Genomic DNA, 13550 nt, shown 5'->3' with positions numbered 1-13550 from the left:
AAGAAATCATCCATTTGAGATTGACACTTTGGTGTTGTCTGAATACGCCAACTTGATCTGCAATGACACTGTCCCATTTGTGTCTATCCCAGAAGTCCACCCCTGTACCCCTGATGACAGGGTCTCAGTGCTTCAATGATGGTCACGGTGCGTCCACACACAATTTGTACAATTCTGCATGAACAAAGTGTACACAAATGCAACATCACAGTACGAAGGTTACATCACATATTCCCTGCAAACTATATCATGACTCAAACGGCCCTTTGGAAACCATCCCAGGTGCAAACGTGATTATTTTACACGAAATGAATTAAAGTGGCGTGGAACCTCACAGTAGAGATAACGGTGGCTTCCGACTACTAGCTCTGCGGTGTGCAAAAGAATCGATTATGTGGACAACGCCTAACCCTGTTTGTCAATGGCTCAGTCAGGACACTTGACAACAGATGTCAAGAAAGCAGCTCAATAGGCCCATCAGTACAATTTCATCAACATGCATGTTGGGCAGGCGGAGAAAAAACCTCGAGCTGGGGTCGGTATCGAAGAATGAACTTCAGAGAGACAAAAAGAAAAAATATAAAAGGTTATATGAGTGAATGTCACTCAGTTTGGCTCTCAGAAATTATTCATATAACTCTTAAAATCATATTACGATACTAAATCTACCTAGGAGGAGGGAGGAGAATAACAGCAAAGGAGGCAGAGCAGAGGAAACCACTGTTCTGTTTGAAAAGTCTGAACTCTTGGAAAAAGCAGCGAACATTAAACTACCCCCATTTCCTCCAACCGTAAAGCCAGAAGTTCTCACAAGACTCCTAGTAGGCAGAAAAGCGCCACCTTGGCATGATCTGCTCGATTTGGCAGAATATAGCCCTGTGGAGCAAAGGGGAGGAGCGGAGGGAGAGACACAGACTCCCAATTTACATCAAGTCCAAACTTCTTCAGAGGGGCGATCCAAGATCGGGAAAGACACTCAATCTACACAGCAAATATACATTTTTTTTTTTTTATATCTGTAAAGATAAATATCTTTTAAAAATGATGCAAACACATTCCACTCGTACTCTAACTTCCATGCATATGCATTATTTACAAATTGAAAAATACCGATTTTGTCTTTTTTTTTTCTTCAGAGGGGCGATCCAAGATCGGGAAAGACACTCAATCTACACAGCAAATATACATTTTTTTTTTTTTATATCTGTAAAGATAAATATCTTTTAAAAATGATGCAACCACATGCCACTCTTACTCTTTAACTTCCATGCATATGCATTATTTACAAATTGAAAAATACCCATTTTATCTCTCTTTTTTTTTTTTTTGGTGTTCTATTCCACTAACGTCTGTAAGCCAAAAAGTCGCCTCCTTACAATCATCCAATCGACATTCGGCAACCCAAACACGGATCTCGCCAGACATGGTGAGAATGATTAAAGCCATTTTGAAAACAAAGTCCATTTTCCACACACAAAAAGAGTATATAAAATAAAGTCAAAAAGAACACGTCCACAAACATAACTGATAAGGAGGGAAAAGATTTCCGAGGGCAAGATCTTACAATGCAAGCAAAAGGAAGATATTTCGCCCTTTTGTTGGATTTCTCAGTCTTGCGCTTCACGCTGCTAACAATACTGTTGAACATGTAATATTTTATTTTTAATATTCTAACTTTTTCATTTAAATATAATTTAATCTTATGCTTTTCTTGAAACAAAAATCTGGAAAAATTATGCAATGCAGGGCGGTTTGCCAGGGAGGAGGCAGCAGAGGTCTGTGCTGCTCAGTTGTCATTGCATCAGCGCTCTAGTGGCAGGAGTTTGTCTCCGAGAGTCTGTGGTGTGGAGAAATAGCCTCAATCCTCGATGTACTCCCACAGGTCTTTGTCATAGCCTTCATGTACGTGTTGCAGCAGCACTCTCCGTCTGCTCTCACAGTATCTGCACACAGGAGCATCAAAACGTGGACCGTTATGAACTTAGAAGTGACGCATGCACAGTCTTCCCGTAAAGCATGGGCATGTAGTCATGCTTGAATCCAAGGAAACACACAGTTTGAATGAAATAAAAGTTGTTTTAGGTCAGGGGGATTCAAACTGGGGTCCAGGGATTCCTAAGGGGCCAGGAAGTGTGGTTCATTGAAACATTAAGAGATTGCTTTTTTATTTTTTCAAAGTTTGTTTTTAGGGCTAATAATAAACATATATAAATATTTAATACAGTTGTCAAAGTTTTGCACAAGATTTTAAAACTAAACAAAACATCTCTATTAATTCCTTTACACCAAGTTTCATACATTTCTAGATACATGTTTTATGAGATATTTTTTAATCTTGCGATGATAATTTATTAATTTAGGTACTTTTTCCCCCAAGAAAATAGAATAAATTTGGCATTGCACTTTATGTGAATATTTGTGCTGCAAAAACATCTTGTATTTTTTATGTTGCATTGGACTTGGAAGGGTCTTAAATCTGTATCATAGGCAGACAAATGTTAGTGTCGTTCTCAAAGGGATAGCTCACCCAAAAATGAAAATTGTCAGCATTTACTCACCCTCATGTCTTTCCAAAGCTGTATGCATTTCTTGATAATTAAACATTTTCGGTTTCAGACTACCATTATATTTTTTGGTCCACACAATGGAAGTCAACAGGAACCGAAACTGTTTGATTATCAATATTCTTCAAAATGTTTATCAAAAGTAGTGCTGTCAAACGATTAATCGTGATTAATCGCATTCAAAATAAAAGTTTTTGTTTACATATGTGTGTGTGTATTGTGTATATTTATGAAGTATATATAAATACACACACATACAGCATATATTTTGAAAATATTTACATGTATATATTTATATTCATCTAATTTATATAATATATAAATATATTTACCGTAATATATAAACGTAACATTACATGCATGTGTTTATTTATATATACATAATAAATATACACAGTACACACACATATATGATGTAAACAAAAACTTTTATTTTGGATGCGATTAATCGCGATTAATTGTTTGACAGCACTAAGCAAAAGAAAGAAATGCATACAGCTTTGGAAAGACATGAGGGTGTTTAAATCATGACCATTTTAATTCCTGGGTAAACTATCTCATTAAAGAAAATGTGTACACTTGCCTGTATTTATCTTGTACTTTCTGCTTAATGTCCTGCAGAGAATCTTGGGAGATGTCTCGTTCCAGGTATCCAGACAGAACCTCTGTAGCATTCTCCAGATCTGCCTGGTTATTCTGGGTGCAAGCACATAAACCATCAAACATTTAAAATGAGATTATTCATGTTCTTATAACACAATCCAACACCTTTTCAAAAATGATCAACTTTGGTTTACCTCGAAGATGATAGACTGGTTGTTCTTCTTGAGGTAGAACGCAAAGACGTAGGTGAACATGAGCGTGGAGCGGCACTGGCACAGCACATCCACGGCCTTCTTCAGGAACTGCACCTCGATCCATGACATGTTGTGCTGCTGCATCTCCTCCATCTTCTGTTTGACCTGGGCGTACAACTTGTGCTCGAAGCGCAGGCTCTGCATGTGGTTCATGTAGCGGTTGCAGTAGAACAGGTACCTCTGCAGGGCTGCTCTGGAGCGCTGCACAGTACGTACAAACATATAAAATGTTTACTAATGAGTCCGCAATTTGCATGTTCAGACATCAGCACGAATGGACTGACATAATTTACCTCTTGAGCATCCCGGGCTGCCTTGGCATCATCCTCATTATAACGATTACAGTTGTACCTATGAGTCAAATATTCAAGAAATAGTCCTATTAGCCAATAATGTTTTAGGCATCAATAAACAACTGTAAAATTCAACAAAAACTGTTATAAACACATCATGAAACATTAAACTGTTTGAATTTCAGCGATCTCCAGCTGAATGAGTCACTCTAGGTTTCCCTAAGTGATCTGTAAACAGATGACTCTATGGAACAAGGAGGAGGAGAAAGCTAGCCTTTGAGCTCTCAAGTTTAAGTGGGACTTGTTGATCAAAGACGTGCATATGAAAATACTGCCTTGGGAAAAGCTAGAAGAGAAGCATTTAGGTTTATCTGAGAGAGAGTTCAGGGAGTTCATATTTGATGGCAGATTGTTCTATTTAGGTGTGTTTGGTTCAAAAAGCTTACATAAATACACAGAAATAAAAAATTTATAGCAATGAAAATCTATTTTTTAAGTATTTGTGAAAGCATTCTGAACCAAACCCCTCCACCAGCTGCCTAGCTTATGAACTGCTGTTCTACGTTAATTAAATATTCAAATTCAAAGGCAGACAACCTACAACAAATCCTACTAATGGGGAACAAATTAAAATACTAAAATAAACAGTAGAAAAAAAAGAATTTCTAAAAAGTATTGGCTTTTTTTTTTTCACTCTCATAGGGCCAAAGTATACTTTGTTTTTTACACGTACACAAGGGCCCGCATACAGTGCGAGTGACAAATATTGTTACTAGAATAGTACACGTGTACTGTAGGCACACCATCTGATTTTTGTAACCGTGGATACTTTCTACACGGAGGTGTGTCATTGATTGGTTTTGCACAAATCAGTTGTTCCATGAGGTGGCAACACTGGCCCGGGCCATTGTTTCACAGTAGAAAACAAAACTAAAGAGACAGAACAACAACAAAATAGCAGAGACTTAAAAATGAGAGAGAGAGAGAGCGAGAGAGAGAGAGAGAGAGAGAGAGAGAGAGAGAGATCATTTTTTGCTTAAATCTTGTGACCAGAAATTTGTTACATTAAAAAGGAAAAAAAAAACATGATAAAAACTTGCCAAATAGGTGCAAATGTTAGTGCTGTGATAATGACAAATTGACATTAATTGCATCCCATAAAAAGCATAATTAAACTTTAATTTAAAATAGGTCATTTAATTTTTGTTGAATTATTATAATTTAGGGATGTAACGATTACCGGTCTGACGATAAATCATGATAAAATTCCCCACGGTTAGTATTACCATTTCTTAATAAAGTAGTGTTTTTAATCAGCAATACTGCTTTGTCCACGGAGGTTACAGGAAACGGCTCTAATTAAACTTCTCCATAAGTGCCACCTAGTGTCAGAGAGTGGATTTACAGAGACTTATATTTACATTCAGTCTGTGTGCAGTTTCTGTCTGGCAAAAAATGGACTGAATTAGCATGCCCTGCTGTAAATTTTGACCAATTGATGAAAAACAAGCTTATGTGGATTCTACACATTTAAACAATTCAGATAAGTTATCTAGAATTATTTATGGAGCAGATAAAATACATATAATCATTTATTAATCAATTATCATTTTGACATATCTTTTCTTTATTTAAAGGCTGAAATGTGAGGTTTACCTTTTTATTAAACTTTTTCAAAGCTTTATTTGAACATTTACATTAGACATTTCAACATGCCATAAACTGTTGTCAGTCAAGTTGTCATTTAAAATCCGAACATCATTGGTAATGTTATTGTATTAGTGATTATTTGTTGTTTGTTGATTTTTAAATATAAAACTTGGTGAAGTGATTAATGTGTCGTTACTTTAACATCTCCAGCACATGTTAACAATACCGTGATAATACCGATAACCGTGATAATGTTGGTCACTATAATCGTGATAAGAAATTTTCATACCGTTACATCCCTATTATAATTCCATGCCACTTTATTGTTTTGAATCAATAATATTTAAAATATCTTAAACTGAACCATTTTAATATTATTAAACTACTTTATCATATCCTGCTTTTTACTTTTATAGGATACTGGTAATATCAGATCTGTTTGCCTGGTACAGTTTTGCCATGGCCGCTTATTATATTGTGTTTTTAACAGGCTTGTCTCTCCTACTCAAAGCACAATAATGGTGTTCACTGTGTAAACTACGCCAGGTTGCTTTTTTTGCGATATCCGGCAACTCTTCACTTGAGGCTTTAATGAAAAGAACGCATTTGTGTTAGACAAAGGTTCAGAAAAGAGAGGAAGAAGAGCAGCACATCTACACACACTGAATGTCAGATATTGTTAATCCCAGCTGTCCCGGAGTTATTTAAGGTTTAAATTAAACACACCTTATAACCACTGAGCTTTTCATATTTGCCATACCGTCACACATGCTCACGTTTTCTGCATCATAAAAATGTGATCAGGAAGTTGAGAGATCACGCATCGAATCAATGATTCTTGGATGCAATCAGTGGCTAATCATTAGGATTCATAGCAACTTACGTTTTTGGAACTGGCTTGGGAATCACTGAAATACATGATCCGTCCAGATACATACTTCAATATTCATCAATTTTTGGGTGTTAATATGAAGTCTTTATAACCTTAAACTAGGGATGCAAGATATTGGATTTTTGCCGATATCCAATATGCCGATATTTTTCAACTCGTTTTGCCCGATACCGATACCGATATATTTCCTTATGTTTGGAAACAACACCAAGTCTCTCCTGTGCAGAAATTATGAGCAAAATATTTTTCATTTTGGTTATTTTTTAACAAGAACTTATTTGCTAGAATTAAATAAACAATAATGAAGGTTTTTTGACAGTACATTGAAGCTTTGAAAATAACTATAAATAACTATAAATAAAAGCAAAAGCGTTGTCAAAATTCTGAAAATATTTTAGAGCTTATGATTTGTTTAAAAAATAAAACATATTACACATTAATGAATAAATCAGTATATATAAAATTATTTAAAGGTGGGGTAAGCGATTTCTGGTAGCCAATGTTGACATTTGAAATCACCAAAACAAGCATGCCCCACCTTTAATTTACAAGTATCATGTTTGTGATTTTTTTTTAATGTAAGCTATAGGCTAGCTTCTGACCTTTAAATCAAAACATACTCATTATTTTATGACATCAATTACTGCTTTTTAATCAGAAACACAGTCTAAATGTTATTTGTGTAGGCTATTTTACTTTTAATTTAATTAGAAGTAGGCCAACAGTGCCCCCTACGGAATTAAAACTCCTTACCGAACAGGCATTAGGACCCGGGGGAGGCTGCCACTGCCACGGTATGTACTATTACTGTTTACTCTATCATACGCCAAACGAATCATTCTGTAAGTGCTTTCACAGATTAAATGCAGCAATCCAAACCAGTCAATCTAATCATCCTTCAGACAAAACTTTGCTTCAAGAATGAGCCACACTGCTGACTTGATCTAATCGCTAGCACACCGACAACAGCAAGACATATCGGCATAATTTTTCATATCGGGCCGATGCTGATATTTACATTTAAACCCATTATCGGCCGATTCCAATATCAGTCCAATAATATCGTGCATCCCTACCTTAAATAACCACAAAAAAAAACACTAGACTATAAAGATCTGCACCTACCAAGCAGAGCCATGTGGCTCCCAGGGCCCCAGGCAAACCCAGCAGAATTCTGCTTTGCAGTTCTGGTTCCGGCACACCATATGGTTGCAGCCACCATCTTTCTCTATGGTGACGTGGCATTTTGGACATTCCTGCGACACAACAGGAAGAAAGTTATTTTTCCGGGTCATGAGAAGACACAGGGAAGAATTTACCACATCACAGTGAGCCTAATAGCTGACCTTTGTATTTGCTGCAATCCAGTTTGATGTCTCACTGTCATCATCACATTTTTTAATCCACTTCCTTAACCACTGCGAACGAGAGGTAAAATAACAGAGGACATACAGGAATCAATTCACCATAACAATTAGGAAAACTAAAAAGTAAGGAACTCATGACAGAATATCATATAACAACATATACAAGAGAAACGAGTTGTGTTAGTTGCTTATGAAGGGTTAAATGTTTTCTCTCACTGGAAGGTGATTGTAATCCTCATATGAGAAGCACAAGGGACTAGAAGCTTCCTTTGTTTTTGCCAAGATGACACAAAGCCATGACTCGACATATTTATATATAAACACTGATAGCATTGTTGTACAATTTCAGTTGGTCTTAAAGATTTTAAACAGACAATGTTGCCTCAACACACCTTACACTTCACTGGATCGTGCCAATTTTCTCCACAGTTGAAGCTGCAAAATAATTGAAAACATATTAGCATTCTCTCATCGAGCACAAAGCACTTGATCCCTTTAGAATTATATATAATATATATAAAAATGATTTTAAAAAAAATATATAAAAATTAACAATGTTACTGTGTTTTGACTGAATTTTTAATCAAATGAATGCAGGCTCGGTGAGCATAATAAATACATACATACAAATACATAAAATGATTCTTTGCTCTAATGGTTCTAATGAGTCGTTGCTTCCCAAAATGAACAGGTAGCTGTGATGGTTGGATAGGATTATCAGACTGCCATCTAGGGAACATGTCTCCTGAGTTCTAGTATCACTGGCTTGATCAGGTTTTCCCTGAGCTGGTGGGAGGCCTAAAACCGATCTGAGGTCACATTCCAAAAGTATTTGATCTCATTAGCAGTTCAGTGTCTTACCAAAACTGCCGACCACACTTGCACCGTACAGGTTTGGCATCTGGGTACTGTACTTTGACAACATGATGACAGTCAGGTGCTGGGCACCATTTTAACAGTCGGTTACACTGCAGAGGAAGAGAACAGAGTAAATCAAATTTACAAACCAGAAATCACAACTGAATGCTGATTATATATATGTTATCAAGCATTATTTGATAAATCAAATCAAATTTGTTTCAAATCAAATCAAGTTTCAATAAAAACCAGGAAACCTGACCTTTTTACAAAGTGTTCAATGTTCACAAATTTGCTTAGGTTTGATTAGTGACCAAGATCTTGAAGGAATCTTAAACATTTCTTCATTTTACCTACAAATTTATTTGAAATTGGCCAGAATCTGAAAGCTTTTATTTAGTTAAAAAATACAGATTTTCTATGTGGTATCAGACCTTTGGGCCACACTGTATAACAGGATGTAATTAAATCATACCTCTACAAAACTATTGGTTATTAAATGCTGATACTTCAACTTCACTTTTGAATCTGTAATCAGTCGCCTGTTGGAAGAATTGAGATATATTTAGACAGACATGCATGCTCAAATACTAAATTTGTTTTCCACCAAAGTGCATACAAAAGGATCAGACCCTGTACCTGCATCACAAAAGCAGCAGGGAGATCATATGTAGGTTAAGACAGCTGTGCGAATCCAAAATAATCTAATTGAATCGCCAGGAGGTGCCGTGTTGTGACTCACACCTCCAGCAAGACAGGGTAACAGAGTGTCCTACTTCTGACTAGGAATAAACTCTATCAGCTCATCTAGGATAGCCATAATATACTTCAGGACACACCATTTCATGGCTGAGCTAAGAATAATGAACCCAACAAGGCTTTTGTATATCACAAGCAATGGTGATGTGAGACAAAGACAGTATAAGGGAGCGGAGACGGACTACTATTACAATATTAAATGAGAGAAATTGTAATGACGTGATTCTTCTTGAAACAATTCCAATACTGAGATTTAAATATTGGGTTTTGTTTCTTTAAACCAATTGCCTATATAAACATTGTGGCTGCAGAGAGAACTTTCCTTCAAAAAAAAAAAAAGTATTTATTCATTCACTTTTTAACACTATGCCAGCATCAAGGCTATTTTCATGGAGATCTCTAAATAAATTATACAAGGTATACAATTAACAAAAGGTTATAAAACGACATTTTAGATGTACACTAGACAAAAATTCTAAATTACATTCAGGTGATACATTTTTTAATAAATCAGTTAAACACACCTCTTTTCTATTTACAGTAAATACAGTACAATCCAATAGAATATGCTTCACAGTAATTTTAGTTTGGCAAGTAAGGCATGATGGTGGTTCTTGTTTCAAAAACAAAAAAAAACATTTACTTGAGCCTTTCTATAAATGCTTATTCATTTCTCAAACACTTACATAACTGTGTTGTCATCCACAAGAATATCACAGCTATGAGCAGGACAAGAAATGGTCTAGAATGGAAACAAGCAAGCTTGTGTTACAATAGGTCAGAGAAACAGACAAAATGTCAGTTGACACAGAAAAAATCTGCTACAGCCAGTGTGAATAGTTCAACGGCTAAATATGAAATACAGTAGCTGCAGTACTATCAGACTGACATGTGTGCAAGAACTGTCAAACGCATGTCTTGGTCAAAATGCCTGACTTTGCATTGTTCACATGAGACATAAATAATCAGGAGAAAAGTGTTTCAAAACCTTTGATCTGTGCATTAGAATTTAAAGTGTAAATGCAGTGGCTGCAAATTATGTTTATAATATTAAGCAAGCAATATTGACACTGGTATTAGAATCAACTATTGAAATTTTGGTATCATGACATCAAAGGTTCTATGTACTAAGAGTTGGAATATGTACCTGTCCCATTCCTTCCTCTATGATTTTGGTGGTTAAATAATCACCCCAGCACTGCATGCAGAACTTGTGCCCACATTCCAGACCAGTGAAGTACTGCAAAAGAACAACAAACACCAAATCCACATTTAGGGAAAGTTACAATTAATAACACAAGGAACTACTGAGAACAGTGTAAATGTCTATTTCCAATAGTATTAATAAATGCAATATTTCTTATTTTAGGGTGGATCTTGCAACAGTCACTCAAAAACTCAGTAACACAGGACACAAATGACAAACACTGCAAAACATTAAACCAAAAAAAAGCAATGAAACCAATCCTAGCTAAAAGCTATCCAGTGTTGTGAGCCCATGAAACACAATGAGCCTTGTTCTCTTCAACAAATCGATACAACCAACAAGACTGTTTTTGGCTTAGACAGGGATCTTCCAAATCAGTTCTGAGCAGGTGACAAGAGTCAGCCATAGTCATTATATACTGCTCCTACAAAGTATCCCTTTGTCATGCATTTTAGTCTCAGCCCCCCCCCCGCCGGTAGTAAATGCCTGGTTCTCTCTCTTGGGACAACAGACAACACGGCAAGAACAAATCAGCTTAATATTTGTGGTAGGACTGACGCAAGCAGAGCATTGCTTACAACATCACAAGTAGTTTAACAGCACTGTGCAGACAGCACTAATGGTATTTAGGGAACGTCTCGTGGGAACTGAGTGGTGGTCAGCTTTATGAAGCAACACATTAACATCGAAATGACAATTTGACATTGGGTCAAATCAAACGTCCCAATAAACTGCTAGTTTAAATGTATACGCAATCTGATTAAAGCTCTTATTTAAGCAGAACTCTCAAGCTCAAACTGACAAGTTTGCTGTATCGTGTCACCCCAACTGATCCTTTATTTTAAGCAGACAAGCCGTGAGACAGGGACTTCCTGGTTGACGTTTTAGTTAAATTCATAGTCACTTTTCAAAGCAATAAATAGAACAGTTTCCAAATCCCTGCTGCTTAATCCAGAGTTTTTTTCAGACAGTTGCTGGCTCTCATGACAAAGCTGATCAAAACAATACATGCATGCATGCATGCCACACTTAATCTATCTTTTCACTGACACACACACACATTTCTCAAGGTTCCCTGCAAATCCGAAGACCCGCCTGTTTCTCTCTTCAGTTGATTTGTGTACAATTTGAGTAATCCAGTGAAGAGATTACTGGTGAAAGCAGCTCATTAGAAATCCTTCCTGCCGGCTTAGACACTGTAGCGTGTAGCATAGAGTGGCAAACATGAAAACACAGATATGTCAAAATAATACTGCATACCACCTTCACATATCCCACAACGCAACAGCGTCCCATCCATGTGGTAAACAATCTGTTCACACTGCCAAGCGATTCAACAGATTCACTGAAAAAAACAGGCACAGACGGATTCTGCAGACGTTGCATCTAAAGTGAAGATTTTCTGAGGAAATATACAGAATTCTGTAGAATGGATGTAAAAACACTACAGCACAATCTGTAAAATTTGAAAAGAAATTAATGCAAGGAATCAGGGTTTCCACAGATATGAACAAGTGAAATTTAAGACTTTTTAAGACCACCTTATATGAAATTTAAGACCTAAACCTGTAATGGAAATACACATTATATTACATAGCCTACAAATATGTAATATTTCATCGCTGTCATACATGATATTTATTACTACAGTGAACTTTTCATATCAGCAGACAATATTCCACACAAAATATCCCCAAAAAACTACCACATCACAAGATTTTTGGTGGTGTAAACAATTATTCTGAAACAATATTTTCATTTGTGTTCTATCAGCTTTTATATACTTAAATCTGCATATTTTTATTTATCTTTATAAAGGCCTATTTGTAAAACTTGTTAAATGTATGCATCACTTTTCATGTTAAATTATTACAATTATTAAATAAATTGTAATAATGCTATCAGTCAGATTAAATAATTTACACTGCAAAATTACAACTGCAATAAATAATGTTATGAGATTAATGTTTTAAATACATATATGAACACACAAATAAGAAATGTTGAGGGGAAAATGCATACTTTTCAACATATCAAGCTACCAGTAGGTGGCGGTAAGTCACTTAATGAGTGAGTCATTGAGTCATTCATTCAACTGATTCATACAAAACGCTGAATCATTCAGTAACAAAACACCGCCCAGTGTTGCTTGGAGAATGTGTGATACTTCTGCTGTGATCTTTGTTTGGAACTATTTTCATTGGTAAAACAGAACAAAACAGTAAATACTGTGTCTCACATGCAAGTAACTTAACTACTTGACTAACTACGTTACTTGTTTACTGAACTAAAATCGATGTAACATTTGCAATCGTGAGAATATTCAGCAAAATAGCTCCCTTGGTATGTTACTGAACTATATCATGTTATAAATAAACTACACATTTTGAATTTTTACCTCAGTGCATTTCTTCTGAGTTTCTTTATGTGTGCTGTTATGCTCATTTATTTTGAAGTCTCTCACAAAGAGACAGAAATACACTGTCCATTATCAATCGCTGTTTACGTTGAATGATTGTAAACACTCATTATGTCCGTCAGACTTAAGATATTTTAGCGGTAATGTGACCAAAAATATTTAATACCCATCGAATCTGAATTTAAGACATTTTAAAAGGGTGGTTGATTGCGATTTAACTTTTTTAACGTTAGTTAGTGTGTAATGTTGCTGTTTGAACATAAACAATATCTGCAAAGTTACGAAGCTGAAAGTTCAATGCAAACGGAGATATAGTCTTTTAAAATTCTGGCGGTTTAATGCCTACAAAAACGACTGGTAGGGACTACAAGCTCAGCGCGAGCTTGTATTCTGTATTCTGCTAACTTACTGCAATTCTCTCTGATGATGCAGTAACTTACCGCGGGGAAGAAAAAATCTTTGGTCTGTCCAATGATTGTAAACAGTCATTAGGTCCGTCAGACTTAAGATATTTTAGCGGTAATGTGACCAAAAATATTTAATACCCATCGAATCTGAATTTAAGACATTTTAAAAGGGTGGTTGATTGCGATTTAACTTTTTTAACGTTAGTTAGTGTGTAATGTTGCTGTTTGAACATAAACAATATCTGCAAAGTTACGAAGCTGAAAGTTCAATGCAAAC

At 35.9% G+C, this 13550-nt stretch overlaps 1 protein-coding gene across 1 annotated transcript in view; it reads right to left on the bottom strand.

The window, feature by feature from the left end:
• Positions 1-1302: 1302 nt before the first annotated feature.
• Positions 1303-13550, bottom strand: part of LOC107686289 (E3 ubiquitin-protein ligase arih1-like) — a 20094-nt gene continuing 7846 nt past the window's right edge. Inside the window, exons 4-14 of the mRNA XM_016483227.1 lie at positions 10388-10480; positions 9927-9982; positions 8957-9023; positions 8485-8591; positions 8016-8058; positions 7603-7674; positions 7382-7512; positions 3715-3772; positions 3362-3622; positions 3148-3260; positions 1303-1943 (exon numbers count right to left, since the gene is read on the bottom strand). Of these exons, the coding sequence (XP_016338713.1) occupies positions 1859-1943; positions 3148-3260; positions 3362-3622; positions 3715-3772; positions 7382-7512; positions 7603-7674; positions 8016-8058; positions 8485-8591; positions 8957-9023; positions 9927-9982; positions 10388-10480 (1086 nt within the window). The 3' untranslated portion in view covers positions 1303-1858. The remainder of the gene's footprint in view (positions 1944-3147; positions 3261-3361; positions 3623-3714; positions 3773-7381; positions 7513-7602; positions 7675-8015; positions 8059-8484; positions 8592-8956; positions 9024-9926; positions 9983-10387; positions 10481-13550) is intronic.

This window comes from Sinocyclocheilus anshuiensis, unplaced genomic scaffold (genome assembly GCF_001515605.1).
Source record: "Sinocyclocheilus anshuiensis isolate Anshui unplaced genomic scaffold, SAMN03320099.WGS_v1.1 scaffold481, whole genome shotgun sequence".
NCBI classification, from domain to species: domain Eukaryota; kingdom Metazoa; phylum Chordata; class Actinopteri; order Cypriniformes; family Cyprinidae; genus Sinocyclocheilus; species Sinocyclocheilus anshuiensis.
The sequence above is the reverse complement of the archived record's forward strand: the minus strand, read 5'-3'. Positions and strand labels throughout refer to the sequence as shown.